Source organism: Oryx dammah, unplaced genomic scaffold (genome assembly GCF_014754425.2).
Source record: "Oryx dammah isolate SB20612 unplaced genomic scaffold, SCBI_Odam_1.1 HiC_scaffold_11077, whole genome shotgun sequence".
Taxonomy (NCBI): Eukaryota; Metazoa; Chordata; class Mammalia; order Artiodactyla; family Bovidae; genus Oryx; species Oryx dammah.
This window is the reverse complement of record NW_024080471.1, coordinates 5,320,176-5,341,636: the sequence shown is the minus strand read 5'-3', so window position 1 is coordinate 5,341,636 and position 21,461 is coordinate 5,320,176. Positions and strand designations below refer to the sequence as shown.

At 36.4% G+C, this 21,461-nt stretch overlaps 1 protein-coding gene across 1 annotated transcript in view; it reads left to right on the top strand.

The window, feature by feature from the left end:
• Positions 1-21,461, top strand: part of LOC120860476 (ryanodine receptor 2-like) — an 804,098-nt gene that overhangs the window by 392,376 nt on the left and 390,261 nt on the right. Inside the window, exons 13-16 of the mRNA XM_040236295.1 lie at positions 1,015-1,179; positions 3,497-3,618; positions 17,859-18,042; positions 21,148-21,283. Of these exons, the coding sequence (XP_040092229.1) occupies positions 1,015-1,179; positions 3,497-3,618; positions 17,859-18,042; positions 21,148-21,283 (607 nt within the window). The remainder of the gene's footprint in view (positions 1-1,014; positions 1,180-3,496; positions 3,619-17,858; positions 18,043-21,147; positions 21,284-21,461) is intronic.

Genomic DNA, 21,461 nt, shown 5'->3' with positions numbered 1-21,461 from the left:
TTTATATAACTAGTACTGATTTCAAACAATGCTCAAACAGCCAAAGAGATAGACAAAACTTAAATTTAACAAAAAAATTAGAACAAGAAGAAACCACAAAAAAAGATATTGTAATTGAAAGAATATTAGATTTTTTTCCTGTTATTTTAAGGATCATACAGAACTTCAAGATATGAGTTTTTGAAGACCAGAATGAAACATGGAAGGGAAAATTGAAGGAAGAAGCATTAAAACAAATAAAGATTGAAAGGAAATATTTAGTTGGTATCAGAGGATTGATTGTTTCTTCCTAGCGTAGGGAGCTCTGTAGTCCAAAAACTATATTGAAACTGAATTATACCCTTGATTAGTGTTTGAAAGAAATCATCATTATTCCTAACACTCTCATTAAAACAAAGTTCATCATTACCATTATAAATAACAGATTCATGGTCAAAATCATGAAAGTTTGTTCAAGTGTTTATTTTATCCCAGATACTGTGCTGAAAGTGTTGCATTCATTATCTCATTTTTTTCTGATACTGTGGGGGAGGTTCTCTTGTTAGCTTTATTTACAGATGAGAAAACAGAGGCTTAAAACGTTTAATTAACTTATCCTAAGGCCTCAGAGGTACTAAGTGGCAGAGATTAGGCTCAAGATTGGATTTTCTGTCCCTCCAACCTATACTCTTTGTCATCAATCATAAAAATAATAATCTGGAAAGACTATGAAACCTAAATTATTGATTTTAAGGTCCCTAGTTTGGAGTTTGCCATGAAGCAATATAAAATTTTGTGTTATGGCTGAAATAATTTTCTACCCGTATGAATAATTCAGGAGTATGTTATTCATCTTTGCAATCTCCTACTCAGTTTCCAGTAGAGGTTGAACTGCTACAATAGAACATTTGACCATTATTATTTCAGAGGGCTATATTTTTCAGGGAACATGATTTACAACAAGGCAAAGTTCTTTTGATATTAAACCAGTATTTTTTAAAGCCTTTGCTTATCTTTTTTTTTTTCCTCTCTCAGGAAAAATTGGATGTAGGAGTGAGAAAAGAAGTTGATGGCATGGGAACCTCTGAAATAAAATATGGAGACTCAGTATGTTATATACAGCATATCAATACAGGCTTGTGGCTAACTTACCAGTCTGTGGATGTGAAATCGGTGCGAATGGGATCCATACAACGTAAGGTAAGAATGTACAAAAACACTGTGTGTGGCAGTCATTCTTAATGAGTAAGAAACACAAATGCAAGCCCAAAACAAGTAGCTAACTCTCTCAGCCACTTGCTGTGTTATTTGCATGCTAGAGGTCCCGTCCCACCCTGATAGACTCTCTGGTTTTTGTATGGTGAGCAGTTTTAGATATTGCTTTGTTGTTGTTTAGTTGCTTAGTCCTGTTTGACTTTTTTCGACCCCATGAACTGTATGGCTTGCCAGGCTCCTCTGGACAGAATACTGAAGTGGGTTGCCATTTCCTCCTCCAGTAGACCATGTTTTGTCAGAACTCTCCACTTTGATCCATCACTTTTGCGTGTCCCTGCGTGGGGTGTGGCTCATAGCTTCATTGAGTTACATAGCCCCTTTGCCACAACAAAGCTGTGAACCATGAAAGGGTTGAAATTTTAGTTTTCTTGTGTTTTTCATTATCACACCGAAGTCACGTTTATCTCAGCTTGCTGTCATTTCATCTCTTCTGGTTGTTCATCTCAGTATGACTTCTGATTGTGAATTTTCACTCCTCTTTCACTGAAGTTATGCCTTCTTGCATCCTATAGACAATTAAACTAGTTTATATACTTAAATAATATTCTGCTATTTCATTTTATCTGACTTTAATAAAATTAGATATGATTGCTAAATTTTATCAGTTGAAGGGAGATAAAAATCATGTTTTAGTGTTTTTTACTTTGTTGATAGATAAGTTAATAGACATCACAATATTTAAGAATCCTTATATTCATAGACTAAACCCAGTTTGGCCTAGTTTATTATTATTCTTAAATCTTATTGGTTTCTACTTATATTTTATTTTAGAACTTACCTAGAATTGCCACATATATTCACTTGATAAATTTATGCATTAATTTTTCTTTGTTTATGGTATTGAAATTTGAAATTCATACAATTTTCAAATTTTACAAAGTATTCTTTCCTTTGTCTTTTTTCAACCATTGGAAAATGTAGACCATTCATAGGTGACAGACTGTGTAAAGATAGGCAGCAGTCAGTGTTGACTTACTAGTCTACTATTAAAAGAGTATGTTCTCTTTGAAGGTCCATCAGAGTTCACTTGCGAAATTGTCTAGTCCTATGGTCTTTTAAATATTGGATCTTAAATTTCCTTTCCAATCTCTGTTAAATAAGTTGATATCATCAAATTTTCTATATTAAGGAGATTCCTTTTGATGATTTTTTTAATTTGCTAGAAAGTTATCCATGTCCTCTGGGGTAGTCAGTTATGTTCTTAAAAACAAAAAAATTGGAGGGGGACATTAAGTCTCATACGGCATTGATTTATTATATTTTATAATTTTAATGTCTTTTGTATCTTATATCATATTTCCTGTGTTTATTTCTTTCTTTCAGTTTTATCTTTGGCCTGTTTTGTGAAAGGTTAATCTCTTTCATTTATCTTCTCAAAAAATAAACACTTGGGGTTTATTCATCCTTACCTACTATATCATTTTCTTTCTGGTTCATTGAATTCTCTTTTTATCTTAATTAATTCCTCTTTTCAATTTTGTTTTTTGTTTTTTAGAGTCTTAAAATGAGTAATATATTGCTTCATTATGGTCATTTTTTTCTTTGTCAGTGAATGCATTTAAGGTTTGTGATTGACTTGGGGACTTCCCTGATGGTCCGGGAAATACCTTGAAGAACAGGGACAGGAAATGAGCCCTAGGGGAGGTTTTAAGCTGCCATAACATTCTCTTTCTTGATTGGGTGTTACAGAGTTGTTGCACTTTGTAAAATTCATTCAGCTGTTCAATGATCTCTTTATGTTGTATATTCAGAAATATAAAGCCTAACAAAAGAAATAATACAATAAAATACATTTTTAAAAAGAACTGAGATACCTTAGAAGCATTGCTCAGTGCTTATAAATTAACCCTGCTATGTTCAGAATTACTGTATAACTGGTATCCCGTGTAATGTTTTCCTTTGCTTCTTTGTTCAGAGTTTGTTTAGACTGTGGATGAATTATTGAATATAGATATGTGAAAGCACTCTTAATATTTATTTTTCAAATCAATACATTTATTGATTTGTGCTTTAAACAACCACTGATTCACGTTTAAAGCAACAGCTGAATAAATATATTGAAGGATGAATTTGTACAGGAACCTGTGCATATCACTTTACCTGACCATGACTGCGTATAGCCTGTTTCACCTGTCTTTAGACTGTTTATTGTCACGGTTCACCTTTTTGAGTGCACATCTTCCTAACACCCATTTGGAAAAAGGATGTTGGGAGTAATGGAGTTATTTTTGTTTTCATGCAGGCTATTATGCATCACGAAGGACACATGGATGACGGCCTAAATTTATCCAGATCTCAGCATGAAGAATCACGGACAGCACGTGTCATCCGGAGCACAGTCTTCCTTTTTAATAGGTTTATTAGGTACATTTTCCTTCTTTGTTGTGATTGTGTGATATTTTATTTCAATTGCATTTTCAGATTACAAAGAAACAATTCTAAACCATATTATGTTGGTAAATCTCATACAGTTTGGCAATTCTGCTGAACACATTAGGAAATGCTAGTTAAATGATTTTGTGTTTTTCTTTTTTAAATTGGAATATAGTTGATTTACAATGTGTTAGTTTCAGGTATATAGCCAAGTGACTTAGTTATACATATTCATATATCTGTGCTTTTTCAAATTCTGTTCCCTTATAGATTCTTATAGAGTATTGAGTATATTTCTTTTAAATGATTTTTTAAGAAATGACTGTGGTTTTAGGAATTTTATAGGTAACTTATAACTGTTAGCTGTATGTGAGAATTATTCTATAACAGACCCTTGTGCTAGCATTTTCACACTGAGGGTGGTACTGCCTAGATACTTTGTGAATTTTGAACTTTTTTTTTTTAAGTGATTCTTGTAATAAGTAAGTTTTCCCATGTAATAATGGAAACAATTGCATATCTACAAAACTAAGTCTAATTTGTGTCCAGAGTGTTTTCTGGGAACCTTATACCAATAAATACTCTGGTTGGTGATAGGTATTATATAGGTTTTTACACTTGCCAATTTAAAGATGGGCAAAACTGATATATATGTGTATATGTGCTTCCCAAGTGGCACAGGTGGTAAAGAACCCACCTGCCGATGCAGGAAACATAAGAGATACCAGTTTGTTCCCTGGATTGGAAAGATCTCTGGAGGAGGAAACGGCAAGTCATTCCAGTTTTTCTGTGGAGAATCCCCACGAACAGAGGAGCCTGGAGGGCTATAGTCCGTAGGATCGCAGAGTCAGACATGACAGAAGCAACTGAACATGCATGCATGCTTGTATATATTTATAATATATACATATTTATTTGTTACTGTTTGGTCACTCAGTCATGTCCAACTCGTTAAGACCCCATAGACTGCAGCCCACCAGGCTCCTCTGTCCATGGGATTTCCCAGGCAAGAATACTGGAGCGGGTTGCCATTTCCTTCTCCACATATCTATTGATAATCATATTTAGTTTTTTAACAATTTGCACATCAGTGCAAGTGCAAATTGTTAAAAAACCAATGAGTATATCATAATTTTTGGCCAGGTTTCTTCATTTATGTTTTCTTTGTGATTTGCCCTATTAATTGATAATATTTATATTATATTAGGCCATTATGAGCTTTTTCTATGTTAGAGATATTAATTTCCTATATAAATTTTAAATATTTCCCCATTTTTTTGGTTTGGAAAAGATCTTAAAGTGCTTTTTCCATCGTGGTTTGCTCAATAAATCATGTCTTGGTTTTACAGCATATAAAAGACCTTTACCACCTAAGATTATATGAATGTTAGTTACTCTCTGCTTCTTTTATAAACCATTGCTCTGTGTGTGCATTTCTGTGCACACACTCATGAAGTCAAAGCATGTACACAGCATTCAGCTTCATTATATCCCTAGTATTTATCTCAATTCTCTGTCTCATATAAATCTGAACCCTTTTCAGATGGAGTAATGCTTGCTGGAGTAGGCATCATCAGATTCTTATTTTTTATAACAACATTTTAACTGTGAAGTTGTAACTTATTTAGGATCAATTCAACTTAGACTTTTTCAATCTTGCCCTTTCCATAGTTCTTCTTTAATACTGCCCAATCAGTTCTATTGAGGAAAATAACCATAAATCTTTAAAACAGCCTATAAATCTTTAAAATAACCATAAATCTTTAAAAACTTGAATTTGCTGCATGCTGGGAGCTATTTTCTTTGTCGTCTATCCATCAGTACTGATTTCTTCAACTATAGATGTTTTTATTACAGTGTGACTTGTGTGGTGTTTTCAGAGGCACTGTTGAGATTCCATTTGGCAAGAAAGAGCTAGCTTAATAACAGAAAAAAATTATTTGTTTTAAAGTATATTTGGTCAGAAAGATACTATATCAGTGTTTAGACTTAATGTAGTGATGCTATGCCTTAAGTGACATTTTCTATGTTGATCAAGATATGATAATTCATCTATGATGTGATTGACTTTCACACATTCGCTCTTTGCTCAAGAGTACTCATATTTTTTTTTTTAAAAACCTGTGATTTGGAAGATTAATTTTAGAATCTTAATTCTTACTTAATTGATTAGAGAACCAAACATGCAAATTTGGGCTCTGTGGCAAAAGTACTTACTAAGTATTTGCTGCTTCATAATAAAATTCAATTTTTATTTGGGTTATTTGAATGAAATTCATTCATTAGACTTCTCTTGATAAAATAGGTTAGTTATATAACCCATATTTAACTTTAGATAGTTCTCTATATCCAAGGATTTTGCATCTATAGATTCAACCAACCATGGATCAAAAATATTAGGAAAAAATTCCATAGTGTTTCAAAAAGCAAAACTTGAATTTGAAGCATGATGGCAACTATTTGCATAACGTTATATTGTATTTACAACTATTTACATAGTATTATGTAGGTAATCTAGAGATGATTTAAAGTATACAGAAGAATATTAGGTTATATGAAAGTGAAATTTCACTTGTATGTGGGATCTTTTTTTTTAAGATGCAAGTATACTTAATATCCAAACAGAAATAGATCCATAGACATAGAAACAAACTTATGACTACCAAAAGTGAAAGAGGACAGGAGCAATTAATTAGGAGTTTGGGATTAACAGAAACACACTACTGTATTTAAAATAAAGAAGTAGGACCTACTGGATAGTTCAGGGGACTATATTCAATATTTTTAGTAATAATTAAATGTGTGTGTGTGCACGCGTGAGCACACAGGCTCAGTCGCTTAGTCATACCCAACTCTTTGTGACCCCATGGACCGTAGCCCACTAGACTCCTCTGTCCATTGGAATCTCCAGTCAAGAATACTGAAGCGGGTAGCCATTTCCTTCTCTAGGGGATCTTCCCAATGCAGGGATTGAACCTGGGCCTCCTGCATTGCACGTGGATTCTTATCTTCTGAGCCACCAGGAAACCCATACTATACCATTATTATATAAGTGACTTGAGCATAAATTTTGATACCTGAGGGAGATCCTGGAATTGAGGGAGGGATAATCAGTTAAAAAGGTTATCTGATTCCCAGTCTGATCTGTAATCTTTCTTTTTTCTGCTTCCCTTGGGTTTAATTTCTCTTCTTTTTTTTGGTTTCAGAAGATGAAGGCTGATATCATTAATTTGAGACCTTTCCTATGTCGTTTAGTGCTAAAATATCTGTCCTTAGTGTCCCCTGTCACTTTTTGTTGTGCTGTGTTTATTTTTCTTTTAATTGCTTCTTTGACCAATAGGTCGTTTAGTGTTCAAATATTTGTGTTGTGCTTAGTTGCTCAGTCATGTCTGACTCTTTGTGACCCATGGGCTGTAGCCTGCCAGCCTCCTCTGTCCATGGGGATTCTCCAGGCAAGAATACTGAAGTGGGTTGCCATGCCCTCCTCTTCCACATATTTGGGATTTTCCAAAGATCCTTCTGTTACTGATTTCTAATTTAATATATTTGAGGTCAGAAAACATACTTAAAAGACTGAGTGCTTTTAAATTTATCCAGATGTGACTTATGGCCCAGGAAATTCCAAAAAGCAAAACTTGAATTTGCTGCATGCTGGGAGCTATGTACATAGTATTTACATTGTAATGTCTATCCTAAGTAATCTAGAGATGGTTTAGGTACCCTGGAGGATGTGCATAGGTTGATGCAGAGGCAGGCATGACTACTCCAATTCAACCTGAAAAAATTATATCCCTCACTGTCACTGAACCAGGAACAGTGTTATAACTCAGTCTGAGAATGGATCCCTCTTTTGTTAGCTTTATAGCCAAGATCATATGAATCAACTCAGTCGCAAGTCCTTTCAGACATTTTCATAATTGTTAGTTGCTCTCTGAGGAAATGTTCAGTCTTGCTAAGTATTCTGTGTGTACTGGGAAATAAATGTTCCATGTGCCCGTTTTCCTTTTATTGAGTAGAGTACTAACAAGTGTCCATTTGGTCTAGCTGGCTGATAGTGTGGTTTGGATTGTCTGTTTCCTTACTGATTTTCAGTCTGTATGTTCTGTTCATTATTGAGAGAAGGGTATTGAAATTTTGGACTATAGTTGGATCTTTCTACTTCTTCCTGGCAGTTCTTTTTCTTCATGTATTTTGAAGCTCTGTTGTTAGATTCATAAAAATTTAGAATATAATAAACTGGCACCTTTATTATGAAATTACCTTTTTAAAATCCCTGATATTTGCTATGACATCAAATTTGTATGATGTTAATATTGAACTCCTGCTTTCTTGCTTGTCTTGGTGTTAGCATTGTATATTTTTTAAAGAACTTTTACTTTTAACTAATTTGCATCTTTAAAGGGCATTTCTTTTATGCAGTATGTAGTTAGGTCTTGAATTGTTGTCCACTTTGACAATCACTTCCTTTTAACTGTAAAATTTAGTCCATTTATATTTGTATGATTATTGATATATAGTTTTGCCTGCCATCTTATTATTCCTTTTGTATTTATGTGGTCTTTGTCCCTTTTCCTTCTTTTCCTGCCTTCTTTAGTGTTGTTTGAATATTTTCTGCAATTCTATCTTAATCTTGTTTTTGTTGGCTTGTTAGTTATAATTTTTTGTCATTTTCATGGTTGCTTAAGATTTTTAGCACACGTCATTAACTTGTAATTTCCACTTATTTCATCTCTATGAATAATGTAAGAACATTTCAAAAGAATACTTCTCTCCCAGTCTTTGTTATGTTTTTGTCATACATTTGGCTTTTATTGATATTATAAACCCCAAAATACATTTTTATAATTTTCATTTAAGGTTATATTTTTTAAAGAGATTTAAATACACAAAAAAAACTTAACATTTTGTGCCCAGAGTTACCATTTCAGTTGTTTTTGTCTTCATTATTTTATTGAGGATTTGCATTTCCTTTAGGTAGTTTATCTTTATTCCCAAAGTTCTTCTTTTTACATTTCTTATGGTACAGGTCAGTTGGAGATGAGCACTTTTGGCCATTGTACTTATTTCTGAAATGTTCTTATTTTACCTTCATTTTAAGTGATTTTTTTTTCCCCTGGGTATAATATTGTCAGCTGAGCTTTTTTGGTTCATTGATTTTTCTTTTTACTTATGATTATCTTTTATGCTTTATATATCTGGTCATTTTTGTTTAGTTGTCAGACATTGTAAATTTGTTGGATACTGTATATTTTTGTCTTCCTGTAAATGTTTTTGACATTTTTCTGGGAGGCAGTTAAGTTACTCAGTCAAGTTTGATTCTTCTGGAATTTGCTTTTCGAGTTTTGGGGATGGGAGCAGAGCAGGGTTGAATCTAGGGTTAGCTGAATTCTCTGCTACTGAAGCAAGCCTATCTGTATCCTCAAATTGGTGCCCCATGAATTATGAGGACTTCTAGTCTGGCTGATGGAAGGAGGTTGACTTCAGAACCTGTGTAAGGGTTGACTACTGTCCCCTCTAATCATTTCGGGGGGGTTCTGTTCCCTGCTGAAGGCAGTTTTCTCATGTGTACATATTGATCAGTAGTCGGGTGAATATTTGAAAAGGATCCTCTTCAGTCCTCTAGAGTCCACTCTTGTAAAGCTATCTCCTCTCTGGTACTGTGTCCTGCAAACTCTAGCACCCTAGGTATTCCCGACTCTCAGCAATGTCTCCTCAACTCAGTGAGTCTTCTGTGTCTCACTTGGGTTCCCTTACCTACCTATATCATAGCCTAGAAATTCTTCTAAGGCAAACTGGAACAATTGTACAGCTCACCTTGGTTGTTACCCTATCTATCCTTTGTATCTTGATGTTCAGTGTCTTGAAATGTGTTGTTCCCCAAATATTTTGTCTGGTATCTTTTGGGGGGTGGAGGGAGGGAGGAATTGTTTCAGAAGACAGTAAATGCTGTCCCTGTCCACTTTATCTTGTCCAAAAGTAATTCACAAGTTGACTCATGTAATTCTTACTTCAGGATGAGATTCATGTTTCCTCTGGCAAATGTAGTCTAATCTTTTCTACTTCTGTATTTATATTTATTCTCCTTTTGATTTCTCACCTCAAGCCTATCACTAAGCTACTGTCTTTTCCTGAGTTACCCAGCATCTCCTTTTGAAATCTCTCTACTGTGATCATGTAACAGGTGCTATGGATGAACATAATGAGTCTGTTTCTCTTTGTTTTACACTTACCTAACCTTAATTGTGTATTCATTTTTTTTAAAATTAAAATTTAATTTAGCTTTTTTCCCTCTTCTTTCTGGAATACTTACCTGCTTGTTATATTGTTCATCATGTCTATATGTGTGTATCTATATATATAGATTTATTTATGTGCTTGTTAATATTACTGAATTATTTGAATTCCTGAATTTATATAGCTTTAATGTAGCCTGATATAATTTAATATAGCTTCTTTAATATCTCTTAGAAACTTAAAAATTTTACATGATTATAGAAATTGTAAACGGTATGTTAAGTAACATAATTTGATCCTTCTATCACATTTATAAAATCACTAAAAACCCTCAATATCTGTACAATATCCAGATATTTTTCAAGGTAATTTTTTAGATATTCATTTTATTAATATAGATTCATATACTATTAACAGCCTTTTTAAAAATATATAAACTCAGACCTTTTTTATTTTGTAGAGTGAAAGTCAAAATCTATTTTGTGTTTATACATTTGTATTTTTCTAATGTAGTTTCTTTTCTGTGATCATTCTGGTCTCTGTCACCAAGGTTAAGGTAGTGGTTGTGGAGTGTGTGTGAGAGTGTGTGTTTGCATTGGTTTCTATGTATAGGGGAATGTATTCTATTCTTCTGGACTATTTTTTTTTAAGTGTATTAATTCCCTGTTCAGGGTTGCTCAGTCGTGTCCGACTCTTTGTGACCCCATGAATTGCAGCACGCCAGGCCTCCCTGTCCATCACCAACTCCCGGAGTTCCCTCAGACTCACGTCCATCGAGTCCATGATGTCATCCAGCCATCTCATCCTCTGTCCTCCCCTTCTCCTCCTGCCCCCAATCCCTCCCAGCATCAGAGTCTTTTCCAATGAGTCAACTCTTTGCATGAGGTGGCCAAAGTACTGGAGTTTCAGCTTTAGCATCATTCCCTCCAAAGAAATCCCAGGGCTGATCTCCTTCAGAATGGACTGGTTGGATCTCCTTGCACTCCAAGGGGCTCTTAAGAGTCTTCTCCAATACCACAGTTCAAAAGCATCAATTCTTCAGTGCTCAGCCTTCTTCACAGTCCAACTCTCACATCCATACATGACCACAGGAAAAACCATAGCCTTGACTAGACGGACAAGGTAAGAGAAACCCAAGTAAGATGGTAGGTGTTGCAAGAGGGCATCAGAGGGCAGACACACTGAAACCATAATCACAGAAAACTAGTCAATCTAATCACACTAAGACCACAGCTTTGTCTAGCTCAATGAAACTAAGCCATGCCTGTGGGGCAACCCAAGATGGGCGGGTCATGGTGGAGAGGTCTGACAGAATGTGGTCCACTGGAGAAGGGAATGGCAAACCACTTCAGTATTCTTGCCTTGAGAACCCCATGAACAGTATGAAAAGGCAAAATGGTAGGATACGGAAAGAGGAACTCCCCGGGTCAGTAGGTGCCCAATATGCTACTGGAGATCAGTGGAGAAATAACTCCAGAAAGAATGGAGGGATGGAGCCAAAGCAAAAACAATACCCAGCTGTGGATGTGACTGGTGATCGAAGCAAGGTCCGATGCTGTAAAGAGCAATATTGCATAGGAACCTGGAATGTCAGGTCCATGAATCAAGGCAAAGTAATTCCCTGTAGGTATATATTAATAAATGTATTCTTGAAGTAAATGGGACAAGGGATAAATCTGTTTGTAATATGGTTTAATCTTTAAGTTATGAAATGTAGGGATGGAATTCATAACTTTGATTTTTGTTTTGACATAATGTGATTCCACCACCTTTGGTTTCCCCTAGTTTTTCTTTTTCATTCTTTTGTCCTTGATAAATTAAGATGAAAAATGTCCCAATATTGGATAGAAGTTCTAAAACTTTGCATCGTTAACAATTTTAAGAGTCTTGGACAGCATTTTCTGACAAGTTTCTCCTAGAAAGCAATGAAATGATTACATTTTTTTGTAGCAGATATATTCAACCTAATAATCTAAAAACTGATATTTACTATCATTTCCCTTTAAGTTTGAAAATGTAGATATTATATTTGAATTATTTTTGAATTTTATTTACATTTGTAGATGAGATTTAAATTTGACTTTATTATATTTATCATTCAGCTAGAATTGATGGGTTAAAATGTTTAAAACAGCAATATCTCATCGTATATAAGTGTTCATTTTAAAAAGGAAGAAAAAATTTTCTCCTGCCAAGTCATTTCTGTTGCTTTTTTAGCGTAGAAAGAACTTACAGAGATAACAAGACAAGGTAATAGATGAATTTCATTGATGTATCTGATTCAGAAGTTCAGATAGAAACTTTAGGATAGTCATGCAGTTTAACTATTTCAGCTGTTTATAAAGTTTAAGTCAAATATTCCAAAATTATTAGTAATATTTAGAGTAAACGAAGATCATGGCATCCGGTCCCACACTTCATGGAAAATAGATGGGGAAACAGTGGAAACAGTGTCAAACTTTATTTTTTTGGGCTCCAAAATCACTGCAGATGGTGACTGCAGCCATGAAATTAAAAGACGCTTACTCCTTGGAAGAAAAGTTATGACCAACCTAGATAGCATATTGAAAAGCACATTACTTTGCTGACTAAGGTCCATCTAGTCAAGGCTATGGTTTTTCCAGTAGTCATGTATGGATGTGAGAGTCGGACTGTGAAGAACGCTGAGCACCAAATAATTGATGCTTTTGAACTGTGGTGTTGGAGAAGACTCTTGAGAGTCCCTTGGACTGCAAGGAGATCCAACAGTCCATTCTGAAGGAGATCAACCCTGGGATTTCTTTGGAAGGAATGATGTTATTGCTGAAAGTCCAGTACTTTGGCCACCTCATGCGAAGAGTTGACTCATTGGAAAAGACTCTGATGCTGGGAGGGATTGGGGGCAGGAGGAGAAGGGGAGGACAGAGGATGAGATGGCTGGATGGCATCACTGACTCGATGGACGTGAGTCCGAGTGAACTCCGGGAGTTGGTGATGGACAGGAAGGCCTGGCGTGCTGCAATTCATGGGGTCGCAAAGAGTCAGACATGACTAAGCAACTGAACTGAACTTAACTGAGAGTAAATGATGATATATTGAAAATTATGTTTTTGAGCATCATAAGTTCAAATTTTTAATTTAAAACATTTTTTTCTTTTTTTAAGGAGCTCATGATCTGAGTCATAGTCAGTTCCATATCTTGTTTTTAATGACTGTATAGAGCTTCTCCATCTTTGGTTACAAAGATGCTCCTTATTACAAAATTCAGGCTTAAATTGAAGAAAAGTAGGGAAAACTACTGGGCCATTCAGGTATGACCTAAATCACAATCCTCATGATTATACAGTGGAGGTGATGAACAGATTCAAGGGATTAGATCTGGTAGACAGAGTGTCTGAAGAACTGTGAACAGGGATTCTTAACCTTGTACAGGAGGCAGTCACCAAAATCATCTCAAGGAAAAAGAAACCCAAGAAGGCAAAGTGGTTGTCGGAGGAGGCTTCACAAATAGCTGAGCAATGAAGAGAAGCAAAAGACAAGTAAGAAAAGGAAAGGTATATCCATTTGAATGCAGAGTTCCAGAGGATAGCAAGGAGAGAGAAGTCTTTCTTAAGTGAACAGTACAAAGAAATAGGGGAAAACAATACAATGGGAAAGACTAGAGACCTCTTCAAGAAAATTGGAGATATCAAGGGAATATTTCATGCAAGGATGGGCACAATAAAGGACAATAATGGTAAGGAGCTAACAGAAGCAGAAGAAGTTAAGAATTGGAAAAAATATACAGAAGAACTATACAGAAAAGATCTTAATGAATCGGAAAACCACGTTGGTGTGGTCACTCAATTAGAGCCAGACATCCTGGATTGTGAAGTCAAGTGGGCATTAGGAAGCATTACCACAACCAAAGCAAGTGCAGGTGACTAAATTCTAGATGAGCTATTTAAAATCCTAAAGGATGATGCTATTAACAGGCATTCAACATGTCAGCAAATTTGGAAAACAGCAGTGGCCACAGGATTGGAAAAGGTCACTTTTAATTCCATTCCCAAAGAAAGGTAATGCCAAATGTTCAAACTACCATACAATTGCACTCATTTCACATGTTAGCAAGATTATACTCAAAATCCTTCAAGCAAGTCTTTAGCCGTATGTGAACTTCCAGATGTACAAACTGAATTTTAAATAGGCGGAGGAACCAGAGATCAAATTGCCAACGTTTGTTGTATCACTGAGAAAGCAAGGGAATTCCAGAAAAACATCTACTTTGGCTTCATTAACTTCGTTAAAGCCTTTGACTGTGTAAATCACAACAAACTGGAAAATTCTTAAAGATATGAGTATCAGACCCCACCTTACCTGCGTTCTGAGAAACCTATATATGGGTCAAGATACAACAGTTAGAAGTGGACATGAACTACTGACTGGTTCAAAACTGAGAAAACAGTACAACAAAGCTGTATATTGTTACCTTGCTTATTTAATTTATATGCAGAGTACATCATGCGAAATGCTGGACTGGATGAATCACAAGCAGGACTCAAGATTGATGGGGGAAATATCAGCAACCTCAGATATGCAGATGATAACACTCTAATGGCAGAAAGTGAAGAGAGACAAAGAGCCCCTTGACGAGGGTAAAAGAGGAGCGTGAAAAAGCTGGCTTGAAACTCAGCATTCAAAAAACTTAAGATCAGACATCTGGTCCCATCACTTCATGGAAAATAGAAGGGAAAAAAGTTGCAGCGGTGACATATTTTATTTTGGGGGGCTCTGAAATCACTGTGGATGGTGACTGTAGCTGTGACATTTGCTTCTTGGAAGGAAAGCAATGATAAACCTGGACAGTTTATTAAAAAGCAGAGACATCACTTTGCCCACAAATGTCCATATAGTCATAGCTATGGTTTTTGCAGTAGTCATGTAAGGATGTGAGAGTTGGATTGTGAAGAAGGCTGAGTGCCAACGAATTGATGCTTTCAAACTGTGATGCTGGAGAAGACACTTGAGAGTCCCTTTTACTCCTAGGAGATCAAACCAGTCATTGCAAAAGGAAATCAACCCTGAATATTTATTGGAAGTATTGATGGTAAAGCTGAAGCTTTAATATTTAGGCCACCTAATGTGAAGAGCTGAATCATTGGCAAAGACCCTAATGATTGAAAGATTGAAGGCAAAAAGGAAAAAGGGGATGCAGAGGGTAAGATGGTTATATACCATCACTGACTAAATGGACATGAATTTGAGCAAACCAGGGAAGACAGTGGTAATTCTGGGTGGCTTAGAGGGTAAAGAATCTGCCTAACAATGTAGGAGACCCAGGTTGAAATCCTGGGTCAGAAGATCCCATGGAGACGGAAATGGCTACCCACCACAGTATTCTTGCCTATTGACTCCTAAGGACAGAGGAGCCTTGTAGGCTGTAGTCCATGGGATTGCAAACAACAGGACATGACTTAGTGACTAACACTTTCACTTTGGGAGATAGTGGAGGACAGAGGAGCCAGGCGTGCTATAGTCCGTGAGGTCACTAGGAGTCAGACATGACTTAGTCACTAAACCAACAATTTTTTAAAAAATATAAATTGCACCACTTGTTAAAGAGATTGTCTTTACTCCATTGTATATTCTTGCCTCCTTTGTCAAAGATAAGGTGTCCATATGTATGTGGATTTATCTCTGGGCTTTCTATTTTGTTCCATTGATCTATATGTCTGTCTTTGTGCCAATACCATACTGTCTTGATGACTGTGGCTTTGTAGTAGAGCCTGAAGTCAGGCAAATTGATTCCTCCAGTTCCATCCTTCTTTCTCAAGATTGCTTTGGCTATTCGTGGTTTTTTGTATTTCCATACAAATCTTGAAATTATTTGTTCTAGTTCTGTGAAAAATATCGCCGGTATCTTGATAGGGATTGCATTGAATTTGTAAATTGCTTTGGGTAATATACTCATTTTCACTATATTGATTCTTCCGATCCATGAGCATGGTATATTTCTCCATCTATTAGTGTCCTCTTTGATTTCTTTCATCAGTGTTTTAAAGTTTTCTGTATATAGGTCTTTAGTTTCTTTAGGTAGGTATATTCCTAAGTATTTTATTCTTTTTGTTGCAATGGTGAACTAGTACAGCCACTATGGAGAACAGTGTGGAGATTCGTTAAAAAATTGCAAATAGAAATGCCTTATGACCCAGCAATCCCACTGTTGGGCATACACACAGAGGAAACCAGAATTGAAAGAAACACATGTACCCCAATGTTCATCGCAGCACTGTTTATAATAGCCAGGACGTGGAAACAACCTAGATGTCCATCAGTAGATGAATGGATAAGAAAGCTGTGGTACATATACACAATGGAGTATTACTCAGCCATTAAAAAGAATACATTTGAATCAGTTCTGATGAGATGGATGAAACTGGAGCCAATTATACAGAGTGAAGTGAGCCAGAAAGAAAAACACCAATACAGTATACTAACACATATATATGGAATTTAGGAAGATGGCAATGATGACCCTGTATGCAGGACAGCAAAAAAGACACAGATGTGTATAGCGGACTTCTGGACTCAGAGGGAGAGGGAGAGGGTGTGATGATTTGAGAGAATGGCATTGAAACATGTATAATAACATGTAAGAATCGAAATGCCAGTCTATGTCTGATGCAGGATATGACACGCTTGGGGCTGACGCGCAGGGATGACCCAGAGAGATGTTGTGGGGAGGGGGGGGGGAGGGGGGTTCATGTTTGGGAACGCATGTACACCTGTGGTGGATTCATGTCAATCTATGCCAAAACCAATACAGAATTGTAAAGTAAAAATTAAAAATAAATAAATAAATTAAAAAAAATATAAATTGCAATACAGTCAGATAACTCAAAAGACATATTTCCTTGGAATAAAATATTGTCTTATAGTTTTGCTAATGCAGAGGGCAGGAAAGGAAGTATAATATTTTTACGCATCAAGTTTTGTCATGACCAATATGAATATTGCTGTATCAACTATAGTATAGGCATTCTCCCATTCTTTATGCTATCTGTTTGGTATTGTTTTACTAAGCATTTTATTTTGAAATACTCTTTATTTACAAACACTATTGTTTAAAATTCTTTTAAGATATACAGCTATGAGTTTTAAATTCAGCGTCTCAAAGCACAGCAAATTATCACATTTAAATTGCAGTCATATTTTTTCAAAGTCTAGAAATTACAACTTGATGCTGTTTCTTATCCTACTTTTAAAATACATCTCTTTCAGACATTGGAAAAGCATGTTAATATTTTGTTTTCTGATTGAGTGAATTTTCTAATCTTTTATTGTGGGGATAAATTTTAAATTGGCAGAAATTGGGCAGGATGACAGTGAGTATTAGTGATGGGATAGCAGTAAACAGTTCCTATGCCAAAAACAAGTAAATTTCAGAACTAGAAACCTGGGAAATTGCATCTCAATACTTAAAGTATGTTGTGCTTTAAAATGAAAATCAGCTGGTTTCTGATTATTTAGACTATGGTTTTGTAGGTATCAGTTCTCCAGATCCTTTAGATTTTCTTCTAGATGAGTTTTTCTTGATACTGGTGCCTTTAACATAGCATTATATATACTTGATAGAATATAACATTTCTAATTAAAAAATATTCATTATTTTTGTTTGAGAAAAACTAGGTCCTTTCTAGGGGTTTCCTAGTAGCTCAGACGGTAAAGAATCTACCTGCAATGTTGGAGACCTGGGTTTGATTCCTGGGTTGGAAAGATCCCATGGAGGTGGGCATGGCAACCCATTCCAGTATTCTTACCTGAAGAATTCCATGGACAGAGGAGCTGGCAGGCTACAGTCCATGGGGTCTCAAAAGAATCAGACATGACAGCATCTAAGCAGAGCCCAGGGCCTTTCTTACTGTTCCTTTTACAGGCGTATAGGGAGAGAAAGTAAAGCTTTCAATCATCTATAGAATAAAAAGTAATAAAATTGTGGTTCACTGATGTGGAGAAATATTTATTATTTATTTTAGGGGCCTTGATGCTCTCAGCAAAAAGGTGAAGGCTTCCACAGTAGACTTACCTATAGAGTCTGTGAGTCTGAGTCTGCAGGACCTCATTGGCTACTTCCACCCACCGGATGAGCATTTACAGCACGAAGATAAGCAGAACAGATTACGAGCTCTGAAGAACAGGCAGAATCTCTTCCAGGAAGAGGTGAGTTTCTACCAACACACAGTTCTGTCATCCTCCTGGCGAAACACTTCTTGATGGGGACCCTCTCTATCTGTTTGACTGTCTGCATATTGAGGTACATATGAGCAGATGTGCTACTGTACAAGGGAAGAAGAGAATCAGGCCTTGGAGGAATCCTGCAGTGCTTTTATTTCTCTCTCAATAAGTATTAGTTTTAAAAGATGCCACTCTTCACTCCTCTGGCAAAAGGCATTTTAATTTCACTGTCTGCTCAGCCTTCACTCTGATCATTGTTGTGCTGTAGTTTACTTTATGGTCATCATATGAAAAGAGACTCTCAACGTGTCTAAATGAACACAGACTTTGGAAGGCATGGGGGTTTTCACACTGTTCAGCGTGTTCATTGGGGCTCCTCGGAAATGCCTCAGGACTCACTGGAGCTTTGTACTGGGGAAGGAAGCTGTCTGGGAGAGGGCCACCTGGGGAGGCCGGCTCTAGGCTTCTTGCTCAGACAGAGCAATCCCTCTTTTTCTTTTTTGTATGTGTTCAGATTCTATATATGATTATATTTTACGGAAGTTCCACTGCTAAGCCATAATTTATAGGCAAGGAACAAAAGGACCATGTGATGTGTCTAATGGTCCTAATGCTAATGTTAGAACTAGTATTCAAGAATTTCAGTGGGAGGGTGTCAGAGTTGAGCCAGCAGATCGGGCCAGATCAGCCTCTGTTCTCTTTCTTCTCAGTTCTCCCTGTACTAATGGACTATGTGGATTAGTGCATTTTTATGAGTAAAAGTAACTAAGAAAAAAAAAAAAAAGATTAGTGGACATTACTGAGTTCCCATAGTCCCTGGGTCTATATTCTTCTAGTTTTAAAACTGTTTCCTAATTTTCCATCAAAAGCCATTGAAACTGATCACTAATTTTTGAGAATTTTTTTCACTGTGTGCAAAAGAAATAACCCACTTAGAGACCATAATGGCAAGAAAGCACAGGAAATGTCAAATAAACATATAATAGCAACATGGAATAGTTGCCTGGGATTATTTATTTTTGTACATGCCAAACTGCACTTATTTTATATCTATAAGAACTAGAATGAAATACTGAGCTGTGAAAATTTAAAATATTGATTTGGATTAGTGTATTTTTTTTTTCCGTTTCTCATATAACACACTCTGGATGGGAACCTAGAAGTGTTCTTAGGGCCGTAGTGCCTCTTAAATTCTTTGTGTGAAGTAAGTTAATTTGCCAACTCCTTATAGCTTTTCCATTCATGTGCTTTGCCTCATTTTGACAATCTTGATCTAGAAATAATAATAAAAGTACACTTTGAAATGTAGATAACTTCTTACAAAGTTTCTAGAATGAATTTTTGATTTGCCTTAAATATCTTTCCATGAGCTTTCCTGTATTTAGTACATCTTCAGTTTACTATTAAAAAGTAATGATGATGATGGTGGTGGTGGTGGTTGTGATTATCTCTCTCCTAAGAGTAAGGATCTCCTCTTATGCTTATGTAGGGGAGGAGAAAAATCATTTTTTTCTGTTCAACTTCATTGGTTGGGGCCCTGCAGGTTGCACCAACAAAAGATAGATGTTCAAGTGAAGAAAAAATAGAAAGTTACTAATGTATGCACTGTGTGTGTACATGGAAGTACTTAGTGATGCTGCTGCTGCTGCTGCTGCTAAGTCGCTTCAGTCGTGTCTGACTCTGTGCGATCCCATAGACTGCAGCCCACCAGGCTCCCCTGTCCCTGGGATTCTCCAGGCAAGAACACTGGAGTGGGTTGCCATTTCCTTCTCCAATGCATGAAAGTGAAAAGTGAAAGTCAAGTTGCTCAGTCGTATCCGACTCTTCGCGACCCCATGGACTGCAGCCTACCACGCTCCTCCATCCATGGGATTTTCCAGGCAAGAGTACTAGAGTGGGGTGCCGTAACTCCACATATCACCAACCAGAGTTCTTGGCCTTCATGTCAGTAGAAATTGATCAGAGGCCAAACGAGGAATTCAGGCAAGGCTTTACTGAGGTCCCTACTGTAGCATAGGGGAAGGGAGAACAAGCAACAGATTCCTTTGCTTGCTCACTCAATCAAGGAGGGGGACAACCTGATTCCTTACATGGGGCGAGGTAGCGTTGTGTCCAGGAGTCAGGTGGGAGGGTTGGCGTAGATGGTTTGCCCACCTCTTAAGGGATATTGCATGTTGGGGACATGTGCAGCACCTTGATTTTGCTTCAGGCTCTTCAAAAGTGGCAGTTGAGTTTTTTGGTCTCTTTGTATCTTTTGTCCAGAATTTGTCCTGTCTGTGCATGTAGGCAGTTATTTTTAGTCCCATACAGTTTCCTTGTATTTTGTTGTCTGAAAGAGGTGTGTCCAGGTGCAAGCAAGCATTGCGGCAAAGGGTTCCAGGTCCCAGCCTGTCTCACAAGAAATGGTTAGAACTCAGGTTTATGTAGCATGCTAATTTAAAAAAAATTAATTTGTAGAGAAGTGATAAGATGAAGGAAAGGAATTTTGAGCTTCTGGGAGCAGCAAATTGTCAGAAGGTAAATATAAGGTGGAAACTAATAGATAATAATGATTAGTTTGATGCGTAGATTATTCTGTGCAGGCTTTGGACTGATAATAGACTGGCATTGTCTCAGACATCCTCCTGTCTTTCCTGGTGAAGTGGAGAAGGGTAGGAATTATTCATGTCTGATTTTTCTCAATGGCCTTCAGCCACAATATTCCTTATGCTGAAGTGGCTTATTTTGGGGTGGCACTCTCTGAACCTCTTCACTCACAGTAGAATGCTTTTTTGATGTGGTTAATCAACCTACTATTAAACCTTGCAATTTATTACAATAAGAAATACATATTTTTATATTGTTCTGTTTCTATTTGAGAATAGCACTCAGGATTTAAAAACCACTTGAATTATTTCAAGAACATTTTATTTCACATGCAAGTGTGTTTCTTCCTGTTCTTTGAATAAATGATCTCAATGTTCTTTATGATTAACAGACTTACTTTAAGCCATACTTTAAAAAAAAATCAACTTAGCAATTTCTTTCTTTTCTTTTTTTGGCCTGTGAGCAGAATCATAGTTTCTGATGGTTATCTTTCTACCTTTCCAGGGAATGATCAACCTTGTGCTCGAGTGTATAGACAGGCTGCATGTGTATAGCAGTGCTGCACACTTCGCTGATGTTGCTGGGAGAGAAGCAGGGGAATCTTGGAAATCGATTCTGAATTCTCTGTATGAGTTGCTGGGTAAGAAGTATGATTGGCTTTTCAAGGCAACTGAGTTTGTCTATTCAACATGATCATGTAACAGTTACAGCAGCTTTATAACTTGCTTCTTAATTGAGGCTTTTCATGTTTTATTATTGCACTAAAGTAAATGATGTTTAGTATTAATATTTAAATCTATTTCTGAGCATGAAAGATG